Here is a 25,407-nt window from a genome sequence, read left to right as displayed (position 1 = left end):
TTCAAATACTATGAGAATATAAAAATAATGCATTTATCTAATCGCATCCACGTTTCAATATCAATCGAAATATGAATTCTGCTGTGAGTTCTTAATTTGCTCTCAATGATAGCAGAAACTTTTTACAATTTGCTTTCACTGCACTGACAGCAAAAAGAGTTTTCAATTTGATTTTATGGGAACATTTTTCAGCTCTCATTTTTGATATTTCAACCGTTAAACCGACCAAAATGACAACAAACTGAGTTATCAAAATCCACGACAACACAACATCAAAATTAGTTAGCAATATGATCTCAAGCTTTGCTCGTGTCGTGGGTTCTAATCCCGCCGGTTGATGATCTTTTCGCAAAGTAAATTTTCTATCTAAGGAAATAAAGTACCCTCGTACGGTATTGGACAAAACATTTGCAACTTTTTCGATTTAAACATGATAAAATTGGCGATAAAGCTTTAAACAAATAATGAATAAGAAATTAACAGAATCACACCAATGAAATATTGGCTTTAGGACATTTGGTCGAATGACTTTGTCGAAAGTACATTTGGTCGAAGTGACATTTGGTCGAAAGGACATTTGGTCGAATGGCTTTTCAACATTTCAACCAAAAAGTATTTCGTAATGATTGATTCGAAAATCGTTTGGTTCAAAAAATAAAAACAACTAGCTAGATTTTGTCACATCAGATTTTTATTAGAAGTCTTAACCAATATATGTACATGTAATCTATAACATTTGGTAAAATGACATTTGGTCGAATTACGTTTGGTCAAAGTACATTTGGTTGAATGGACATTTGGTCGAAAAGAATTTAGTTGCTTTGAAAAGCATCTGACATGGTCGAAGGGCATTGGAATAGAAGTTTTGAAGAATTCGTCGACACTGAAGTCATATATGCTCTAGGAATATACTTTAGCTGGAAGTCTCAACAAACTGATTCACGCTGAGTAGAAAAATGTGGCATATAGTCGGTATTTTTCATCATACGCGATTCGTATATGCAATGGTCATCAAAATGGGCCTCTAGAATTGACGTATAGAAGTGCATTTTATGCGGGGAATTCAGTGTTTTCAAACAGTTCTATGTCCATTCCAAGTCAGGTCTCCGAATTCCATATTCTTAACTACGTTCATACGTCTTAAGATCTTAAAGTAGGAAAAAATTCCGAGCTCTCACACTGAATATCATTATATATAGATCAGCAGTTAAATATAAAGAACTATAAAATAATAATAAATTCAGCATATTCAGCATTATATGACCCGAATAATAACAAAACAGTAATAACGAAAAAAATGGAAGGCAATTTTTCAAAAGAATGATAATATTATGAAAGAATAATAAATTCGATAAAAAATCAACAGCAGTGCACTTGAAAACATATTTTTTATTATTTATCAGGTGAAATAAAACGACCCGTATTGGCATCCATCAACGGATGAAGAATAAAATAATTGACAAGAATAATTTACTCTTCATAGACTTTTACTAACTACTTATAAAACGTTGTAAGATATAATTATCATTTATAGATTCGTTATTGACTTACGATGAGAAGTGCTTAAAATAGATTCGATGTTCACTCACAGTGCGAAAATTACGGTTCGGTTTACATTTATCTATTGGACCAAACGAAACATCAGTGTCACCAGTGTGGGTTTGATTCCCGTTTCAGGCCGGATATTTCAAAACACTGTTTTTAATCTTCCTCGTTTTCAGAAGATTCAAGCACTCAACAATATAGAATTGGAAATTTTCTTTAGTCACTGAATATTTATATCACAATTTCGTTTTTATAAGAGCATTTTATATGATAATGGCAATGGACCAAGAGTTGGATAAATAAAGTATGTATACTTCCTTCTACTTGTGTGGCTTTATCTCGTTTTCAAGAGAAGTCAGCATCAGTTTATTAAATAAAATTATCTATTTTTCCCTTTCATTTTCATAATTAACTTTGGCATCTGGGGATTTGTCCACCAAACTATCTGCAACTTGGCAGTAAGTTAAATTTTAGTCAAAAGCATATCGTTGCAAAATATGGGTTCACTAGATTTACAAACAAACCCTTGTCAAAGTGAATAAAAAGTGCCAAGAATAGAAACCATCTTGCAATTAACAGAATTAAAAACCTGAAAAATTCTGGAAACTATACCTTGAAAATCGGGAAAAAAAGGGAATTTCAAAATATAAATTGGGTAGCCATTCTGGGTAAATTGAAAATGGCAATTATTAAAGTTAGCTCTTGCTACTAAGGTTACATCCATATCTTGCAGCATTTATGATTGACTTGAAGCTACCGAAAATTGTTTCAAAATTGCAACAAAACAGTCCAATTCTTATCCGCATGAGAGAGGAAAAAAATGCATAAACATCCAATAAAAGCTCAATTATAAGCCGAATATAAAAATCCAATGAAGCATTCGCAAACCCACCAATGTTAGTTCGATCAGCTTGTTTCCAGCTCAAACCAATTGATAACTTGAAACACAAGATTATTTGCCTGCGCGAGTGTTGTGTCATGCAACTTAACCTATTCTCAACTGGGTGTTATTTTAATTATGTCTGCAGTTGTTAATTGAAATCTTTCTATATGTAGTCTTCGTTGTCCAAACAACAATAGCTGTCTCAATTTTTCCTCTATGTTTTTCAATAAATTTTCAATTAAAGGGACGAAGATACCTAGTAGTTATATAAACTAATCATAGTGAATGTCAATAAAAAATCAAATTTCACAAGTGTTTCTGCACGACGATTACACAAAGTAGAATGATGATATCGTTACCCTTTTCAATTTTCTTCCCACGTTGGAAAACACCACTGTGTGATACGCCTTCATATTTTCTATCGCTCACATGGCATCATACTCTTCCATTCGATGACAGTCCTCATCCGAGTTTAATTCCAGTAAATCGACACCGTCGGCTGATCTTCCGGATTTGTTTACCCACTTGCAACGTGACAAATCACACGGTGATTATTCGCCTACGAATGCACGTATAACATGGTGCTCACAAAGTTGGACTCGATTTGATGTGACATAATTGTTTTCATTCCCTCCTTAGTATCATTTCAAATATTATCCATTTCTTGTATCTCATTTTTTGTCCTTACCATGTGAAAATTATTTACGTCGATTTTAAAAAGTAAACGAGATTTGCTTTTAACTATTGGTACACCGACTCAACTATGTCAGGAAGAGGTTTTCCTCATTTAACGGCGGAATCGGTTTCTGAGGCTTTCTGACATTCAAGATAATTTCAAAAAGAATTAAAATTTAGATTTTGTTTTTCAATTTTTTTTCTCATTCCAACGGAAATTCTCTAGTTTTCTTTTGACATATAACTTTAATTGCAGAATTACGAGTACATTTAAATTGAATTCTCTCCACGTTTTTAAGACGGATTAAAAGTTCAATATCGTCGTCTATAATATCTGTGAAACTCATAGGATTTGGGAAACATTCATTAACAGTTTATTTGTTACTGAAAGTTATTATGAAACATGAGTCGAACCAAAAGTTGTGTAAAGAATTTCACACGTGTTACAGTTGTTATAATCGAACGATATCAACAATCGAACCGTTGCTGACTATTGGTGGGTGCCATCAGTAATTTATGCAGATTTTTTTGTCAACATCGCAACTGGAAATTCTGCCCTTCAGCAAACGATTGAAGTACTTGTTTATTTGGTTTCAAATTGCAACCGATTGTCAATAACTCCCCTCGGAATGAGCGGCGATGATTACTATGCATACACGTGCGGTGAAAAATCGAGGAAATCAGCGAATTTCGGTTCGCCCGATCAATAATGAGCAAGTGCCAACAGGAAGAATCCGATTTAAGTAAGCAATACACACCGCTAGGTGATGATTCAATCCAAGTATCATTTGTTATTGACTGGCGTGCTTCCAAGTAAGTGATAGGCTTGAGAGGTTAGATTAATTCCCATGTGCCGTAGCGTTTCGCTTGAGCGCCTGACTGAGCGCGCGGTCATCAATCGTGTGGTCCTCTGGATCCATTTCTATAAAAATATAGTGATACCCGGGTGAAAAAAAATGCTAGGCAATGGCAAGTTTTACCATGTAAATAAAATAACAAGAGGGCAAATTTTGACATTGGTTTGTTTGAAATAAGAGTCAAAACGACGACAATAAACAAGAACAAAATAATATTTTAGTTTGTTGTTATACAAAAAAAAAATCAAAGTCTAAATTTAGGAAAAAAAAAATCCATTATTGAGTAACTGAGGATAGAAAAATAACAAAATCAGTTATTTACATACATAAATGACGGGGAGAGAAGAGTCTCGGGTACTATGATAGAGTCCCTCCTCAACTATTGTTTCGTATAAAAAGTTGTTAACGCCTCATCAATAACAGAAAGAGCTGGGATAAAAAAATGACATTTAGTTATTATCCTAAGAGTTTGAGGTGGTATACAAAATAAATAACATATTTAGATGTGTAGCATATTTTGCTATTCTAATGATATATTCAGCTCCTCGCGAAAATCTAAAAAAATATCTAAATTACTTTTGATGGCCAAATTTGTTTTTCTTCTTCTTCTTGCCATTACGTTCTCACTGGGAAAAAGACTCTGCTTCTCAGCTTCGTGTTTTTAAGAGCACTTCTAGAGTTTTTAGCTGAGAGCTTTCTTTACAAAATTTACCATTTTGACATTCGTATATCGTGTGGCTGGTATAATCGATCTCCAGGGAAGTCAAGGAAATTTCCATTACAAAAAGATCCTGAACCGATCGGGAATCGAATCCAGACACCTTCAGCATGGCTTTGATTTGTAGCCGCGGACTCTAACCACTCGGCTAAGGAAGGCCCCAAATTTGTTTTTATTTTGCTTTTTATTCGCCACTAATCTCTATCCGGGTATCATGTCTTAGAAAGCCTACATACACAAATGATGCAATGAAATTGGTTCCACGTCTTGACCACTGGGAACCGGACTATACCAGTAAAAGCTGCAATGGTGATCAGTATTAGTTCGGACTGATGAGGACTAGGGCGGTTCTAATTTCGAAAATCTCAATCTCCAATATCATCCCTACAATTTTTTAACGTTGAAAACAGAGGTCTGTTAAATTTTTTAGCCATTTTGGTGATAATTCAAAGGTGGACCAAAGACAATGTAAATTTATTTGGAAGTTGTTCAGCAACTTACTTTATAATAGCATTAGTAATAAGGTTCAATCATGTATACTAGCATTATAGTGGATATGATAGTCCCGCTATAGACAGTTTCCATATAGACTGTCGGCAGGACCGGATTCACAAACGTGGGGGCCCGGGGCCATTGTCTTGTGGGGGACTTTTTCCCAGTGTTATTTTATAACGTTAAAAAATGCTTTAAACCCCTTATGAACATAAACCAATTTTTAACTTGAAATAATGCAACTAATGTTTTCTGTGATATTTTATAAATTTTTGTAGATTTTATATGTTTATGGGGTAAATTCAATGTTTTTGAGGCTTATTCGTCAACAATAAAATCCATTTGACGATTCACTTCTTATTTGCATCTTGATCCAAATTATGCTTATTCTATTCATGGTTTAATATTCGAGTTGTTGAACATACAGATTTAATTTACAGTTTTGAGTTGAAGAAATTGGTGTAGGGCTGGTAGCAGTTTTTTTTTAGAGATTTGGTCTCTATTTTAATGAAAGTCTTTAAAAAGTCTCCTTTTTCAATGGAAGGTGTCTATTTTAATAAAAATGGTCTCTAGAGTCTACTTTTCCCTTATTCTGATTGCAGTTAATCCTGAATCAAAATTCTACAGGCACCAGAGAAAGAAATCATATACTTTAACTCGGCTTTTAAGCAGGTTCTTCAAGAATTTCGTCTCCCATGTCTCAAGGAAAAACTTCAAGGAATCTTCTAGTGATTTATCCTGAGGTTTCATCTGGAATACTTTCAGGAACTGACACAGAGATCTTTCTAGAAATTCTACTAGAGATTTCTCTTCCAATTCATTGGAACATTGCAATGCTCCCAGAAATTCTTCTAGCGATTTTTCAAAAGATGCTTAGAGGATTTTCTCCAGAATTTTCTCCAGGAAATCCTTGAGCAGTCCAACGATACTACCTCCAGTGGTTTCCTCTAGGATTACCCCGATTTTTTTTTAAGTCTATACTATGAGTTCCTCAATCATGACATTCCCTTCAATGTATGTGATACATCACGTATAGACTGGGAAGCCGCTGGTCCCTCAGTCCGCTCCGGTTCCATAAAATTCTTTACAGATGGCTCAAAAATTGGAACAAAGACGGAAGCAGGAATCTTCGGCCCTGGGGTACAAATCTCAGTGGCAATGGGCCACTACCCAACGGTGTTCCAAGCAGAGATTTTCGCAATCACGAAATGTGCAAATGTTTGTTTGAAAAGGAACTATAAACATGCAAATATCTGTATTTTTACAGACAGTCAAGCGGTACTAAAAGCATTGAGTAGTTGTAAATGCTCTTCAAAACTTGTCTGGAAATGCATTGTTTCACTGCGAGAGGTGTGCCAAGAAAACTCCTTAAATTTATACTGGGTTCCGGGACACTGTGGCATTGAAGGCAATGAGAGAGCAGACGAGTTGGTAAAACAAGGTGCAAACTTACAATTTATTGGGCCTGAGCCTTTCTGTGGTATATCAGATTGTGTCATAAAAATGGAATTAAAATCTTGGGAAGAACAAAGGGTGATGGCCAACTGGTTGGCCACCAAAAAGTGTGCTCAGTCTAAGAGATTTATCATTCCAAACCCTTATATCAGCAAAAAGCTACTAGAACTCAACAAGAAAGTTCTATGTACATATACTGGCCTAGTAACCGGACACTGCCCGAGCAGATATCATTTGAAAAACATCGGCCAGCTTGAGAATGATATCTGTCGTTTCTGTAACATGGAACGAGAAACCTCGGAACATCTGCTCTGCAGTTGTGGTGCTTTGTACAAGCGCAGATTCAAATTCCTAAACAATTGCTCTTTGCAACCTAGAGAAATTTGGACTGCAAATCCTGGAAAGGTTGTTGGTTTCATAAACTCAATTCTTCCTGACTGGGAAAAGACGCGTCTTCGATTGTTCACTCGATAAATGGTGATCAACTCTAAGATGCGAATAATAAACAGGGGTATACCACAAAAGTTCAACTCAATGGACGCAGTAGTTCTACGCCCCAACAAACAACAATAATGAGTTCCTCCAGTTATTTTTCCACTAATCCTTCATCCGATTTCTACAGTTGTTATTCTAGGATAACTCACACAGATTTTTTTTAAAGATGTTCTAAACGTAAATCTTGGAGGACATTCTAAGAAAATCAATGGAAGAACCACCGGTTAAAATCCTGGAGAACTTAGAACTACCTTAAAAAATATCAAGAAGAATCTTTGGAGAAAGTCCTGATAGTATCTCTTTGGTAATTACCTAGGACAGGACGTGACAGCTCAACTAAGACTGCCCAGTTGTTTTTTGGCCGATATCCTTGACGATACAAAAGCCAGTGCTACCAGTATTCATTTTAAGCAAATCTTGTGAACAAATTCAAATATCAATGCTCATAGTTTGGTTGTTTCTTGCACGCTTCATTCATATAGTGCCATAGAGGATGCTTTATTTTTAAAAATTCAGGTTTATATTAGAAACCGGCAATACTTGTAGAGAAAATTGACACAATTTCCATTATATTGCTCTCAATTAAGCATATTTAATTGATTTTAGTATTATAGGAACACATGCGGAAAAGTAAACATGGAATATAAATGGATTCGAAACAAAAAGACTTCATGAAAAATTTTCAAAATTTTTATGAAATTTTAATATGATCTAGCAACACGGCCGGGCTAGCAACAAAGTGCCCTGTTGAAATTCAACTCAACGATGTGAAAGTAGGCCTTTGTCAAAACGACCAATGAGAAGTGGTCTTTTTTGACAGGCAATTGGTTTCATTTTTGTACTGTGACCTGTCACGTCTTGTCTTAGGTAATTACTATGGTTATCCTTGGAAAAATCCAGGTTATATTCTTGAGATACCCGAAATAATCACTTAAATAATTCCTGTAGAAATCTTCGGAATAACCTCTGAATCTACCTAAATGTTCACGAAATTCTTAAAGAAATTCATGAAAAATCATATACGAGGTCATAATGTCAGAAGGAATAACATAATAAGAGAAATGGCTGGCCTGATCATCTGATGAAGAAATAAACTCTTATCTTCTGGTTCATTTTAGGTTACGTTTGTTATATTTTTGTTTCCTGTTTGGTCCATTTTCGGTCTCCTCTTGGTTCCTGTCTGGTCTCTTTTTGGTCTCTTTTTCCAAGCTAGAGGCCTCTAAAGTTCCTATATTCAGTGCACTTAAACAGTACCAGCCCTGCAGTGTGATCGATAGTCATTTTCAAAATCAATATTTAAACAATTAAGTCCTATTATTGAATTTTGACTTGAAAATATATAAATTGATTTCGAACCTAATCGTTAACTTCGTTGAGAAAGCATTCGTTATAGTTGGAAAAGCTACATTAGAAAATCGTTATGAAATTAAGAAAAAAGATGACACTCCACTAGTTTTTCCAAATTGTTTTTGAATCTTTCTTAACCCATCTACCGGCAGCTTCATGTTTTAACCACAAAGAAATATTCAAACAGCGATAACTTTTTTGTTTTTCGACAATTTTACACAAGCCCTCAAAAAACTCCGACGTTTGCTATAGTTCACGTAAATATCTCAGTCTACAGATTTTTTCTCATCGATTATTCTTTGTTCGAAACAATACTTCAATGAAAGTCTTTTGTGCAAAAATAGGCAAATTGGTGCAACCGTTTTTGAGTACCGTAAATTCGGGTCAAATTGATCAGTAGGGTGAAATTGATCACCGTGTCACACGATTTTGTTTCTTCCTAATGGAGCACAAATATCAATGCAACCTGCAGTGAATGAACGTTGTTTGTCGGAACTATTGTCGAATTTCGAGCTGTGAAGTTTTTTGCGCTAAAGAATGTTTATTTCTATGAAAATACTGTAAAATTTCAAAATCATGTACGGTGCACTATTGACAAACATACGTAAACTTCTTGTTCTAAACAAGGTTATGAACATGGTATAAACCTGAAAGTTTGTAAGGATGCTTAAAATATATTCCCAAACCAGATTTCATCATCAAAACTCGTACCAATTTGCTCATTCGTTTGAAATAACTGAATTTCTGTTCAATAACTGAAAATTCCTTAGGAAATTGCCTACATTCAGGCGTTTTCCGCGTAATTCTGCAAATTTGTTCATTCATTATTTCTATGAATATTGTATTGTTTAGAATTTAGCAAGCATATTCGGATTCAGAGAACTCAAGTTCAGTATGTAGAGTTGTTTTGAAAACTAACAATAATCGTATTGACAAGTGATCAATTTCACCCCGAAACGGAATCCGCCGATTTTATATTGTGGAGATGATTTTTAGCACTAAAATCACATTTGTTAGGAAATTTGGGTACACGAGCTAATGAACCTCGCCATCGTACTTGTTTCTATATACTCAGTTGTTTGGCATTATCAACATTTTGGAAAACCGGGAAAAATGATCAATTTCACCCGAAATTACGGTAATGAACATTTTTGTTTCTGGTACCAATCTGGCTGTATGAAAATCATAAAAACTTCAAAAACCATTACCATTAATTTACAGACTTCTTAGAGACCAGAGTTGTTAACGTTAATCAACGATAAACGCCGTTTCGTTAATTCGTTGACGTTAACCTGACCAATCAATCGATCTATATGATTCTTTTCAGAGGAGCTCCTTATAACCTGTTATTTTATATCCCACATTTTAATTTTTTCATAAATTGACTAAAAACAAAATGGTGGTCAAAGAAATTTTAAAGGGGGATGTAAGCCCCCCAAGGAACATCGGATTATCTTCAAAACCATATTACCAATAATCAATATTGATACAGATTTTAAAAATAGAAGTTTTTTAAAGGCTAAAATTATTGAAAAACTAAAAATCGCTGTTAGAATATTTTTTTTGTGGTAAAATAAATTAAGCTGCCGGTAGAGGGGTTAATCTCCTTGATCCTCGTGAAGTCAACAAAGAGTAGTGTGTGGTCTTCCGATTCCATGGCATGCTCCTGCAGGGCGAACGACGGAATCAAGACCAATTGTTTTCGGTCCGCGTGGCGCGAGTGCGAAAAAAGATTCGCGTTTGTCAGTTAGTATGTATGCTTCAAATAAAGCTGGGAATTGTGGCTGCTCAATCAAGGATGAAGGATCAATTGGTGAGCTCATTTCATGCTTTTTTTTAATCTATAAAATATGCATGATCGCACATTCAATCGTTACAACGGCGGGACATAAATATGATTATTCAACAAACTATGAATGGTTCGTCACTGTAAGTGTCGGCATAAACTCTAATTCATTTTTTTATACATAGAATCCCTTGCCGTTTACCTTTATTTTTACGAAAAAGCTTTGAATGGTTCGGTCTGTTTGTCTGTGCTAGAAGTATAGACTTGCAAAACGTTAATTTATTCAAAACACTTTGAATGGTTCGCCACTGTAAGTGTCGGCATAAGAATATTATGTGATGGTCCAGCCAATCGATTTATTTTTTCATTTTTAGTTAAATATTGTTACACATGCTTTCGTCCTAACAGCTGTAGTAATGTTGCTTTTAGTTATTTGTTCAACAACTTTTGAATGGTTCGTCACTTCAAGTAACGACATTATTTACTCCTATTTGGAAATTTTCCATGTCAATTGAATATATTATATTCCTAAGCGTGTTAACAAATAATCGTTTATCATGGTCTAATCGCTTATCAAAGTGAATCCTGTGACCCAACGATCCTCCCCAATAACAACCATCCCTCCCAGTAACCTTTGTGGAGATGCAGAGGAAAACACGGTCTCCAAATACCAAAGGTTACACACTAACATTCCCTCAATCCCACCTGACTGTAAGGACGTGGCCGGCGCCGTTATTGACCATGTATAAATAGAGGCACTGAATTATGCACACTGAAGAAGATTTTGGCCAATCCCAGCCGAACTTCTAGTTGATTCTTTGTGCATCTTCACTGACTTTGGTCAATCACGGAATAGCAACCAATGATATGTGTAGTCAGTCTAAGCTTGACCCTCGTGAAGTCAATAAAATCACATCCTGAATGTTCTTATATTTTGGTTTAGTAATTTTATTTGAGGTTATTTGCATTAATCTCGTCCATTATTCCAGATTTATTAAAATAAATTAATGTTTTTGGTCATATACAGTATTGGACAAAACATTTGGAACTTTTTCGATTTTCCATACAATACGACCAACTTTGGTAAGCTAGATCTCAGTTATTTATGGACCGATTCGAATGAAACTTTCACAGAACATCAGATATAACTTGAATTTTAACATATATTTTTGAATAATTTTTCCAATCACAAGTTAATAAGTAAAGTAATAAGTTTGACTAAAGTGTAATTTTCGTCGAAAAATTCAAAACTTTTTATCTCAAAATCTGATAGCCCTACACAAAAACTGTCTTCAGCAAACTTATTCATCTCGTCAAAATCTACAACTTTGCTGAAGATACCATGACGCTATTCCTTCAATATGTTTAGTTATGTCAATTATAAAAAATCGTCAAAAAATTCACTTCAGTCAAACCGTTACTGCTTTTCAACTTGTGATTGGAAAAACCACTTAAAAATATATGTTAAAATTCAAGTTATGTCTGATGTTCTGTGAAAATTTCATTCAAATCGGTCCATAAATAACTGAAATATAGTTTTTCAAAGTTGGTCATTTTGTATGGAAAATCGAAAAAGTTGCAAATGTTTTGTCCAATACTGTATGTGTTTCAAAAAGAATGTATTGATTCTAATTATTCGTTTCGTGTTTAAGTATAAATATGTTCGTCGAAATTTGTGCTATTGTTCTCTAATTGGATATCGAGGTACGAAATATCAAGTAAGAGAGAGTTGACTGTATAAATTTCTAAATTTCTGTAAATCTTCACCAAAATAATTGAAAATTTGGCAGAACTTCATTTCCATCTGATTGATTGTAAAAAAGATGTGGGAGCTGGGTTATTCGTTTTTTTTTTTCATTTCGTATCACCCTAATGAGAACACACGCGAGTTACGCCGGTAAGCTGCCACCGGTTTGTTATTATTGTGGCCACTGTTCCGCATTTGGACGAAAAAGAAGAGCAGGATCGAGTGCTTTCTGTTTTTGTGCAAGTTCTTTCGGTGTTTTTTTTTACAATATATATTCTGTTTGTTGGCTGATAACGGTGGTTCAAAGACCCGTCATTCGCGTGGCCAAAATACGATAGGAAATGGTTGTTTTCCTAGCGCCATAAATCAGGAAGTATTACGGAATATAGGCTACTGTTGATTTTATAGGTAACAGGGTGGGCTCAAAATGTTTCTTTCAATCTCTGCAATTTCCCAAATTATGACGGGGTTTACGGTCTAATGGTTACCGCTTCTGCTTCATTAGCAATAGGTCATGTTTTCAATCCAAGGCCCGTCAGCTTCCTCGTAATTTGTAGCTGTATCTTTCACTTGCTTCTTTCTTCCACTTTTAATCTATCACACTTGTACTATTCGTTCATAGCAATCGCTAGAACCAAAGACGGACAAGAAATTGTTTCCGCTTCTATTCTTCCATCATCATAGCACGCCTTTCTACACGTCTAATACATACGCAGTCTGCTAACAAAAGCATGCTTCTCTGCCAAAAAAATACCTTACACCTTCACATTCCCGCATGAACTGGCGTAGATGCAGAGGTTTATCCGGTCTACTGTGGGCCAGTTTAAAATGCAACATCAATTCCTCCCCCTTCGCCGTATTGGCCAGCATTTTGACGTGACAGGTGTCAATGTTGCCTAAAAATAGAAGATCACCAGCACCTATATACTGAGGGTGTCTGTTAGTCCCAAGCAGTCATCTGGTTAATTCCTTGTGTAAGTGCAGATGATCCGGCGATACTGGAGTAGCTACCATGGGCGGCCAATCAAGCTCAAGGTTTGCATTGTAGCCACGAACGTTACCACTAGGCTAAGGAAGACCCTTCGCTCAGACCACCAACAAATTCAACATAAAATTTCGTTCACCAGCGACGTTTGCAATCTCCTCCGTTTGTTTGTTTACCTTCATATCTTCGCTGTGGTACGTCGTCTCGTGCGTGCGCCAATCAGAGCGCGTTGTTCATTGCTTCCGATTCGCGGCTGGCTGCGGCAGCGTGATCTCAGTGCTCAGACTCAGAGTAGGTATCAATGTTATTGTTTAGCACCACCATCATCATCGTTATCATCATCAGCAGCAGCTCATCGCCACTACTCGCTCACAGCAATGTACACAGACACCAATCGTCTCATCGCCGTGAAGGGGGATCACTACTTAGTTCTCGATTCGGCCGGTTCCGATTCGATTCTTGTGTACAATTATCGCACCCTCACCCGATTCAAGTGGGATCGCGGTGTGTCTGAAATCGTATTTTTTTTAGTTAATTGTGCAACCAACGTTGATTTAACCCGTATAGGCCTGAGTGAAAGCAAAAATTCTGAAACCCTCACCGCTCAGAGAACTCTCAACGGATTCAAATAATTTTTTGTCAGTATACTGTCCCACATATCTAGTTTCTGGAAGTGGCCAGAGGAACTCGGAAATATTCCTGTGGCCGGAGTTATTCCGGTGGGTCACTGGGTCAAGTCGGGTAAAAAGGGCTATTTTTTGGGACATGCCATTTACCTTTATTTATTTGTAATGACAATCATTTTAATTGGCATAAATCATTAAGATCTGTCATTCAACATTATAAATGAAGAGTTTTGCACCGTTTGAAATATACCGGATGTGGCCATTGTGGCGTAATGCCTGGAAGAACCGGCTGTAGATTTGTTGGATACTAATTCGTTTCAATTCTAGAAAAGTAGATATCAAACATAATTGTGCACTAGAATGCATTCCCATAAGCTTGGCACAGATATTCAGATACAAATTGGCCACTTAATCGTAAGTTTGAGGCGTCCCGGGACCCAAAAATGGTCATTTGTAGGATTAATCAAATGCAATACTCATAGTTATCCAATTCAAACGTTTCTCAAAAGGTTTACACTGATGCAATTTTCTTAAAATTCCGTCATGTAGTGGCTACATTATAACCGATTCCGGCAAAAATCTGTGACTTGAAATTTGCCTACCTCCAGGGGCACAAACGCACAGTACCCTGCTCACCCGACCTGACCCAGTGATCCACCGGAATGAATAACTCCGACCACAGGAATATTTCCGCGTTCTTCTGTCCACTTCTAGAAACTAGATATGTATGCCAGTATTCTGACAAAAAATCATTTGAATCCATTAAGAATTCACTGAGCGGTGAGGGTTTTAAATTTTTTGCTTTCACTCAGGCCTATACGGGTTAAAAATATTTCAACGAAGTAATCACAACTCACAATATTAGTTTCAACACAACTAAACTAAACATAATATATGCAATTTGTAAGTTGAATTTACTAATATTACGTTTTATCAAACTTGCTCACCAATGAACACAACAAGGTGTCCACCAATGTCCTCAATGTTAATGCGTCAGAATTACATTAGACCCAAGGATAGTATAGAATTCAAGAGTTTAATTCGCCAGCAACTTAATGTGGAAATGAAGACTAACATATTATAAAGTACCAAGTTAACCTGCTTTATCTATGTGCCCTTCTTGAAATTTTTTATGCTGCCAACAAAAATAAAAGTTCGACAAAAGCCATTTTCGTTTCATTCAATTTTATTTTTAAACTTAACAATATTGGTGTTTTAATGCTGAAAACAAGTTTTCTTTTCACTCAAACTATAAAGTGACTTCAAAACAACTTAATGTAATTGAGCTTCAAATTTCAAAATTGCTTCATTTAGCAAATTCTTTGCTAGAGTTTATGAACTGTAGATATAAGACTTCTTATACGATTAGTATTGCAAGTAAGATTTAGAGTGGAAGTTCATTAATTAATAGCTATGATACACGTTCAATACGGAATGCAGAGAATGTTTGTGCTGATGCCGGTTAAATATCATTTGCTGACATCTCGGCCAAGGTGATGTCAGTTAAAATTAGATTGCTGAACTCACGGTTGTGTTGATCTTGGCAGAAGTGAACGATACTTAGTGTGTGATTTACGCATACGTGTGTGTATAAACTCTGCATTTACCTCAAGGGATTTTGCATTTACCTTGAAAGATTCCTCGAGAAAATCCAGATATTTTTTTATGAGTTTCATATAAATACCACTGCGGAACACGTTTTTGTCTCAAGTACCAAAATATCACTATGTACTTAGTTAAGCGTTCCTGAATCCATTTCCGTTTAAAAAAATTTCATATCACGTCTAGTTTTATTAGATATTGGCTTTTGAAAATAAGAAAATTGACGATTTCAGCCAACTTGCTTGCAAGTTTCCAAGCTTGTATGGCAATTTGTTTATTGCCGCAGAATTTAACATATGTATAACAAAACTTATCAATAAAGTTCATAATACTTTCGATGCTCAAGATACCGCTTCTGCTTCATAAGCAGAAGGTCATGGGTTCGATCCCAGGCACGTCCCTTTCCTCGTACTTTGTAGTTGTATCTTTCACTTGCTTCTAACTTTCTACTCTTAATCTATCACAGTTGATCTATTCGTTCATAGCATTTGCTAGAACCAGAGACGGACAAAAAAACCGTTTCCCTACGCTTCCATTCCTCCATCATTATAGCACGCCTTTCCTTACGCATGATATATAGGCAGTCTGCTAGCCAAACAGCAAGCCTCTCTACCATAAAAAATTACCTCCCCTAAACCCCTCCCGCATAAACTGGCGTAGACGCAGTGGTATATACGGTCTACCGTGGGAGCCAGTTGAATGCATCATCAATTCATCCCCCTTCCCTTCATTGGTCTGCATTCTGACGTGGCAGGCGCCATTGTTGCCTAAAAATAGAAGATCACCAGCACTTATACACTGAGGGTGTCTGTTAATCCCAAGCAGTCATCTGGTTGGTTCCTTGTGTAAGTGCAGCTGATCCGGCGATACTGGAATAGCAACCACGGGCGACCAATCAAGCTTAAGAAATATTTTCTGAGGATTTAGAAAAGTATTGTATTTTGCCATATAAGAGAAACCAAGAATTTTGTATGGATACTGCATAAGACATATAATATGATCCTTGAGACACACAAAAATGTCATTTTTGTTACGCTGTGTATTTCAACAATTGATCTTTAGAGAATCTTTCTAATGGCTCTATAAGTTGCTTCAGAGATTTCTGCCAGAGTTCATCAGATAACTTTCAAAGAGTTTTATCAGATATTATTTTGGAATTTCCTTTGGCAATGCTCCATTTTTTTCTGTTATTCTTACAATAATTTCTAAAAATATTTATTGGAAATTCACTAGAAAAATCTTTCAGGAAATTACGGAAACCATTTTTGGATAAATTCCTAGAGAAGTTGCTTGCGAAATTTCAGGACAATAATCACTGGAAGTAAATAATCTTGAAGAGATCAGAAATGATAATTTTGCAGGATCTCAGGGAACCGCAACTGGATGAATACAATATCAGAAAGAATTCCAGGAAAAATCCATTTACAACCTCTTTTAACTACCGTTATCGGGGAGCCTTAAAAATGAATCGTTTAAAAATCTGGGTTATATTTATGTTTTTGAAAAATACAACGTCTAGATGCCGAAATACTGATCCAGCAAATTTGAAACATAGATTGAGAACTTTCCAAAATGATCATTTAAGTTTTCATATTCTAGAAATAGATGGCAACACTGCTCGATTGTTAACAAAAGACCAAATTATATGGGGGTGTTATATGTTATATGCCATACAGTTTGCCGACGCATAAATGTTCATGATTTAAAAAGAATTAAGAAATGTTCCAAACCCAAAAATTTGAGCGAAATAGATAAATATAGTGCACAGATACATAGGAATACTCTTCAACTGTAATCCAGTTTTTCATGAAGGGGTTCAAAATGATGTCTTAGCTGGCTACACTGCTCAAGTAAAATTGATCAAGTTTTCTGCACGTTTGATCAAGTTTCCTGCACGTTATTTAAGTCGAATCATGAGTAAAGTTTAAGTATGCATTTTGTGTTACACATCGCGTTGGGAAAAGTGGAACACAATCATTTTTTACGCTGGCAACACTGATAAAATGGTACGAATAAGTTGAATACAGTCAGATCTTCCATAAGCATGACTTTACAGGAGGCCCAGGCCTATGGGGAACCAGCAGTGATGTTAAATGTTAAAATTTTGGAAAATTTTAAATGCTTAGGAGGGTGCTATCCTATGTGAAATATCGCAACAGCAAGTTTTGCCAACCGATAGTAATTTGGAAAAGGTCACCGGGAAAAACATTTTCCGATGACTTTTTCCATGGGGAAGAATGATATTGGCAATATTTAATTGTCAAAGTCACGTGATATTCGTGATATTTAACAGCACTGGGAACCAGGACTCAATTTAAGGGTGTTGTTGGAGATATTCAGTAAGTGTTAAGAGATAGCACAGTACTGTCTTCGGAGATGTTTCAGTACGTACTCAGTCCGATCTACCTTTAGAAGTTGAGGATCATCCTTTTAGTTGAGAAATTGACCAGTTTGGGCGCTTTTTCTAGCTTGCACGAAACCTTTGAAACATATGATATCTCTATATCCTGAGGATTTGGTAAATTGGTGTCTTGGGAAGCTCAAGGACTTATATGCGATGGTCATTCAGATACAGAATTCCGCCAACAGATAGTGCTAGTGTGCATAAAACTTTTGTTTTGCGGATATTTTAGGTCCCTGGTCAGTTAGAAAGATGGCGTCTTCGGTAAAAATGTTCAGTAAGTCAAGGATTATCGTTTTCCGGGCTATGCAGTAGATATTTTTCCATCAGGCGGCGTTACTTTTGTTTTACGGATGTCTCAGGAGAGATATCCGCAAAAAAAAAAATAATGCTTACTAGCGCCAAGTTTTGTTTTTTACTTTTATTCGATTTGCTTGCGTTTTGCTCGAGAGTGCACTGTAATGGCACCATAAATTGAATTTGTTTCGAGTGACTTGCTTTTTTTTATCTCCCGTGCGTGTTGATTCAAAAATTGAATGACGAACCACATTCGATTCGGGATGGATTAAGAACTACAACGCGTGCATTTTGATGGGCAGTTCTAAGTTACGGCTCACGCTATTGTTTATTATTAGATAAGCGACCAATTGCAGCGGATTTTCGACAAAGAAATTTGATGAGTTTGTGCTGATCAGCAGCGCATAATCACAATGCGTAAATACTAACCATTTGTCGGCCAGAACGTCTACCGAACGTATCCTATGGCCCTACCCTTTCCATCAACATTCCACAACATCCCGTAATACCTATGAGAGGTCGTAGAGTTCTCTGCATCTTTCTTAAGTAGGTGTTCAATCAATAATCCTTTCCCATTCCCCAGCTTTCGCAAGGACGTGGCCAGGACAGCTCTCGATTATTGGAGGATGCGTCAATCTTGTTTAAGAGTTAGAGGTTAGTCCCAAATTTCTGATTTTGGTAACGGACGCGAAGGAGGCAACCCTCATACAATGGTCTAGGACTGTATCACCTACGAATTTGTGCGAAATGCTAAATGCTAATGCTAATGCTACTAGCGCCGCCTAGTGGCAAAATTCCGAATCTGATGAATTTTATGATGATAGTGCTTGGGCTGCTGAACAACTTTGCCGAAGAAGACATCTTTCTAAGTAGTCTGGATCCAGATATATATATATAAAAAAAAACAAAATCGTGATGCTCACTTGCGCTGCCTTGTGACAGAATTTCTCACCTATATGACCACCGCATGTTTATTTTATTGTCTGAATAATATTGTTGTCATGACCCTCTATTTTGATGACTTTTGTAAGATATTGATCATGTATTAAAACGGTCGTTCGTATGAATTTCGGTCGTAAAAGAAATGAACCCGATTTTGCGTAACTTCATTTAAAAGAGCAGTTAGAGAGCATTTAAAGGTGAAGATGCTTCAAAGCCCAATCTCCAATTTTCAAAAGCTCGAACCAGATAACCAATCCCGCTGAAAATTTGATCAATAGGGCACCACCAGCGAGTGACCAACCGATCACATTTTAAGCTTTATCGGAAATTACGTTCTCCAGATTTGTGCTCTTGCAAATTGGAGGTGTTGCTTTAATATATCTTCATCTTCTTTCTAGCATAACGACAGAGTCTGCTTCTTTGCTTAGTGTCTTTATGTACACTTCCACAGTTATTAACTAAAAGCTTATTCGCCAATTGAACACGTTTGCATTTTTATATCGAGTGGCAGGTACAAGAATACTTTGCTATTGATTTCGAAAAAAAATCCGATCTGAAACAATCCTCGATCAGTGGGATTCGAACCCACTACTCTCAGCTTGATCTTGTAGAATTACTGCGCGTTAACTGCTTTGGCCACCTGGACCCATTAAAGCATGTGAATTCCCTCGTTGAACTATCTTTCAAATTCACTGACAAAATCTTTGTACATTGTATGTTTCGGGTAGTGGGTGCCAAATTTGTGCATATTTATTGCCGTCAGTATCGGTTTCAGACACACCGTGTAGTGATATTGTATGCAGCAGTGATGTTCATACAAGGGACCGACCGACCGGCAGCTCTCCCATCCATCGTCTCAGCAGCTGATAGTGTCAGCTCGGGTTACTCTGCTCAGTTGAGATCAACCGGTGAAATTGAACGGACGTGCTTTTCGTAGAGATCTTGATATTCGATACCTTGGACCTGAAGATCTAACTAAGCTCGGTCGCAAACCGTCAGTGACGCGTTGGCGCCCCTGTTCGCATATTCCTGTTTTCTTCTGTGCAGAGTGTTAAGTGATGATCTTGGTCGGTGAATGTCGTAATTGATTTGAGTTTGATCTATTTGTTTACATCGGCGGCGACTACAGAAACGATCTTGCCTCATCGCTCACCTATCAACCGAATTTGTCTGAATGAACAAAACTTCGATCACTCATACGCGTGCTCTGCGAATTTTCCATTGAGATCGACGTCTCATATCTCCCTTTTATTTGTGATCGCGATAGTGCGGGGTCTGTTGATTCAGAGCAAACAAAATGGAAATTGATGGTATTTTAATTCACAGTGAATAATGATCTTTTGATCATCGAGTCAAGTGCGCGCAGATCTTGCCGACTCGCGACACCCGTCAGTATACGGTCTTCTAGGGTTGAAGATTCGACCGGTTCAACAAAGCGAAGAAATATGTGCAGTTTCAATAGAAGGTTCTATATTTAGAAGAAAAACCCAGCAGCCTCGATCATGAGTGAGTTACTGTGCATCGTTACGGGTATCGCCGGTGGAGAAGCAGATCAGTGATTAAAACGCAATCTAAACGAAAGCAAGTGAAGAAACCATCTCAGCGAAAGCTTCGGCTTCAAGGAAACGCAAAGCCAAGATAGTGTCCATACATCGCTGTTTGTTTGTTTACCAGTGAACGATCGTGCGCGGATTAACGAGTGGGGTCTATTTTCGGGACGGGGTGAGAAAAAATAACACAACGAAGCACCAGACAAAGAAGAAAATTAATCAAAAACCAACATGGTGGCCAAAACACCAGAAGGCATTTCGCTCGAGAATCTCAGCAAACGGGCGTCGGTCTACATCGATCCTGACTGCGATCTGTACCTGGAACTGCAGTACCTGCAGTCGAGGGCGGACTTCAACAAATGCACCTGCTTCGATTTGAGCTTGCTGGCACCAGGTAAAGTTATTGGGGAAAACTCCTGAGAAGGGAGGTGGACTTGCGCGCTTTGAAGTGTTTAAAATTGGCGCTACTAGTCACGGTGGGATCATAAATCGGGGTGGTGGTGTTTTTTTGTTGTCATACACGTGGGTTTTGACGTGTGTATTCGATTGTTGACCGGTTCGTGAGTGACTGAGTGGATAAAGCACGAATATGAATTAATATTCAAAACTGCTTGACAGTTTTGTGTATGAATTCTATCTAGTAATTGAATGCTAATAACGACTCTTTGTCTGACGTCGATAATCATCTACATATAGTAATTTATCTTTTATTGCCAGTTGATCAGTGTTCTTGATTGAATATCAGAAGGGCGGTTCCAGAGGCACGTTCCCCATCGACATATTAGAGCCTATTTCATCGTCTACCCGATGGGAGAGGAAAGGGAAGAGAAAGATGGGAGGAAATATTAGTGGGGTCCCTTGAAGAGGGAAGATTGCATAAGCGAAATGAGAACATGTAGCTCCATACCACAATGGGTTCGAACAGCGCCCTAAAAAAGGCACTGCAAAATGCATGAGCGTAATAGGATATAGCTCATTACCACAGCGGGTTAAGAATAAAAAATGTCCTAAAGATTCAGGCTTTTGAAATCAGTTTCACTTAATAAGTGACTAAGTTTTCCAGGTCCAGTCTTCCAAAGATTTTACAGATTTTTTGCAAGAAAAAACTCAAAGGTTAATTTCAGTGTTTTTGAAAGTAAGTTCAGGTTTTTTTTTCAATAGCTCGACAAGTATTTCAACGTCATTTCATCCATGGTAACTCTAAAAAATTTCACCAAAAAGTCCTCGATAGGTTATTCGGAAAAATCTGGTAAGAACTTTTCAATTATACCATGTGTTTCACCATTGAGTTCCTCTACATTTTTTTCCAGAAATTTTTCCAGAATTTCATCAAAGAATTACAACTTAAGTTTCCCAATAAAAAAAAAAACATGGAATCTACAAAACTTTATTTTACAGTCCATACTATAACGCAGCATTTTTCAAGAAAATCTTCTTACACATTTTTTAGAGGATTCTATCCGTTTTCAAGGAGTTCAGAAAATGCCGAAGGATATTATCCACAGTTTCAATTGTTTCTTTTTTTCAATCGTCCCAAAAAAATAACTAGAAACTCTTCTAAAATTTCCTCATGAGAAATAATCAGTAAATGACCTCCTGAAGAAATTTAAGAGATGAACAGCTAGCCTCGGGCTGCAAATTTCTCAACTAAAAAAATCTATCTAAATTTTCGGTGTAAAATCTGGTACTTTAAATAATTTCTGATGAAATTCTTTAAGAAAATGATTAAAAAATGTATGCAGTAAGTTATACGAGCAGTATTGATTGTCGTAATGTCACGAGAAAATAAATTAAAAAATAGAAATTTCACAGAGAAATCTCCGGTCTAATTTCATGAGGAATCAAACTCTTATCTCCTGATTCTTGTTACTTACTTACTTATTTGGCTTTACATCAATTATCTTGATAAAGCCTCGCCAACAATAATTCGCCAATTCACTCGGTTCATGGCCGCTTCTCTCCATCCTCGACTGTGACCCACGCTCTCCAGATCCTGGTGCAACTGGTCAATCCACCTTGCTCGCTGCGCCTCATGCCTTCTTGGTTCCTGTTAGGTTTTGTTTTGTTTGTTTATTCCTGTTTGTTATCTTTGTGGTTTCGGTTTGGTCACTTTTTTGTCTTTTTTTAGGGAAAATGTCTCTAGAGCTCCTATATTCACGTTTTCGAATGAAAAGCAAACAATTCATCATATATCAAAAATATAAAAATTAAATGTTATTCAGGTCAGACTCTATCTTACAAGTGTTCGATTATCCGTGGTTCCATTATCCAGACAAATCTTAAATGGTAATATACCTATTCAAGGCAGTTCATATGATTACAATTTTTTAAATACAATTGAGAAAACAGCGGTAAACGTAAATTTTACTGTAAAATATTATCATAGTCATAAGTCATTTAGCAAATGGCCCATGGATATCGAGGTTTCTTTACTGAACGCGGGCCAAAAATGAATAGTGTATGATCTGCTTTCGCACGATGCGTAATTTGAGCTTGATTGGCCGTGGTTAGTCGAGTGGTTAGAGTCCGCGGCTACAAAGCCGGTACGATGGTGTCTGGGTTCGATTCCTGGTCGGTCCAGGATCTTTTCGTAATGGAAATTTACTTGACTTTCCCTGGGCATCGAGTATCATCGTACCTGCAACACCATATACGAATGCGAAAATGGCCACTTTGGCAAAGAAAGCTCTCAGTTAACAACTGTGAAAGTGCTCTTAAGAACACTGTGCTGAGAAGCCGGCTCTGTCCCAGTGGAGGCGTTAATGCCAAGAAAAAGATGAAGAAGAAGGTTGCTACTCCAGTATCGCCAGAACAGCTGCACTTACACAATGATCCAACCGAATCACTGCTTGGGACTAACAGACACCCTCAGTGTTTAAGTACTGGCGATCTTCTAATTTTAGGCAACAATGGCGCCTGCCACGTCAGAATGCAGACCAATGTGGGAAAGGGGGAGGAATCGATGTTGCATTAAACTGGCTTCCACACTAGACCGTATATACCACTGCGTCTACGCCAATTCATGCGGGAGTGTATGGGTTGGGGGGAAGGTATGGCAGAGAGGTTTGCTCTTTGGTTAGCAGACTGCCTATATATCAGTCGTAAGGAAAGGCGTGCTATAATGATGATAGAGTGGAAGCATAGGGAAACGGTTTCTTGTCTGCCTCTGGTTCTAGCTTTTGTTATGAACAAATAGGGTGTGAGTGTGATGGATTGAGAGTGGAAGATAGAAGCAAGTGAAAGATACAACTACAAAGTACGAAGAAAGTAACGGGCCTGGTATTGAACCCATGACCTTCTGCATATGAAACGGAAGCGGTAGCCATTAGACCACCAAACCCGTCTGTCTGCTATCGCACGATGCGTTCTCGATAAACTTTAAGCACAGACAAACAGACATAACACTGATAAAATTCCGATCGACCACACTTTGAACAGTCAGTTTTAAATTTCCTATGTTGAATATTTCACAACCAGAGGCGCGCGCTTCGTTTTCATTCGTGTTTTATGTTGTACACTAGCGCTAGCTACATGCCTTGTTGCATATAACCGTATTTTGTGTAACATGCCCACTAGATGATGACTGTGTGAAATGGCCGATGGATTTTGAAGGAAATTGTTCTAAGTGTTACGTTTGTTTGTCTGGATTTTAAGGTGAAAATGCATCGAAGCTAAACCTTGGATTTTCAAGAGCACAAATCTAGAGAACCTGACAGCCGTTCGCGCTGAAAATTTGATCGATTGGTCAACACCAACGAGTAACTAATGAGTTTAATTTTCAGCACAAACGGTTCTCTTGTTCTTTCGATTTATGCTCTTGAAAATTCGAGGTTTGGCTTCCATGCATCTTCACCCTATGACTGATGCATATTGATTCACTTGAAAGTTCCGTTCAGTTCACAATGATGATTATAGCTCATATAAACGACATAAAAATGATGAAGACTCCTTATCAAATACCATTTTGATTCATATTACGGACACTTAAGGTCTCTTTGAAATGTGAGCCTTTTAGGTGGCCTAAATTAAATCAATCTATATGATTCTAAAGCGTTATCATGCTATCAAGACACTTACCTTTCGAATGATAGGTGAAGGTTCAAATTACACAACTTCAATAAATTTAAATAAATAGAAATGTGTACCCTCATCATGATTCTTATTTCGGACACCACCTTACTTTTGCTTCTTATTCCGGACGCTTAGATTCGAATTCCGGACAGCTCGAGAAAAGCAAAGTTGGAAAAGTCAAATCATTTTATAAGCACTACCAGCCATTAAAGAAAAGTCAAAACTAGTTGAGCGTTTTAAATTTTCATGGATTGCTATTGAAAAATCTTATCAAAACGAGTCTCCAAATTGAGAGCTTTTGAATGGTAAATTTAGAAACATTTCAATTGTAACCTTTCCCATACAAAGTTGAGTGTCCGGAATTAGAAGCTGTCCGGAATTTGAATCAGAATGGTACAATTCAGTTGAATAAAACTAAAGCTTTGATATTGCATTTAAAAAAAATCTACAAGCTTAAAACACTATTGATTCAGAATTATGTTGCAATTGTTTTTATCTATCTGAAATTTTATTGAACATTGAATTATTTTGTAAAACCTAGAAATATCAAAGAATTTCATTTCTATAAACCAGTAGACACCCTGTTTTTTGTCTCTGAAGTCAAAGTGAGGTGTCCATGAAAGTTTGGAATCTAAAATGACTCCGACATACTTTTCTTGATCAGTCACATTAATCTCAGTGCCATAAAGACGTAAAGGTCAAATTCCATCGCGGTTTCGTCTTTCCGTAAAAAGAACAATAGATGTTTTATTTGGGTTAACCGAAAGGCCATATGGGCGACACCAACTCTCGACTACCTGAAGAGCACTTTGCATCAGGTCGAATAGGGTGCTTATGCACATACCAACTATCAAAGCTAGATAGTCGTCGGCAAATCCATAAGTTGGAAAACCGCTATTATTGAGTTGCCTCAATAGCGTATCTGCTACGAGA

General features: G+C 37.0%; 1 protein-coding gene across 9 annotated transcripts in view; it reads left to right on the top strand.

Annotated features, from left to right (window-relative positions):
• Positions 1-25,407, top strand: part of LOC5573096 (TBC1 domain family member 24) — a 207,353-nt gene that overhangs the window by 104,965 nt on the left and 76,981 nt on the right. For 3 of the 9 annotated variants that reach the window (XM_021846101.1, XM_021846100.1, XM_021846099.1), the window contains exon 1: positions 19,743-20,797. The exons of 3 other annotated variants lie outside the window; for them this stretch is intronic. In XM_021846101.1, coding sequence (XP_021701793.1) covers positions 20,635-20,797 — 163 coding nt within the window. In that variant the 5' untranslated portion in view covers positions 19,743-20,634. Of the gene's footprint in view, positions 1-19,741; positions 20,798-25,407 lie in introns of those variants that run through there. 3 more of the 9 variants (XM_021846095.1, XM_021846093.1, XM_021846094.1) reach the window with 2 other exon arrangements.

Source organism: Aedes aegypti, chromosome 2 (assembly GCF_002204515.2).
Source record: "Aedes aegypti strain LVP_AGWG chromosome 2, AaegL5.0 Primary Assembly, whole genome shotgun sequence".
In the NCBI taxonomy this organism is placed as follows: Eukaryota; Metazoa; Arthropoda; class Insecta; order Diptera; family Culicidae; genus Aedes; species Aedes aegypti.
This window is presented reverse-complemented; position numbering and strand designations above follow the sequence as displayed.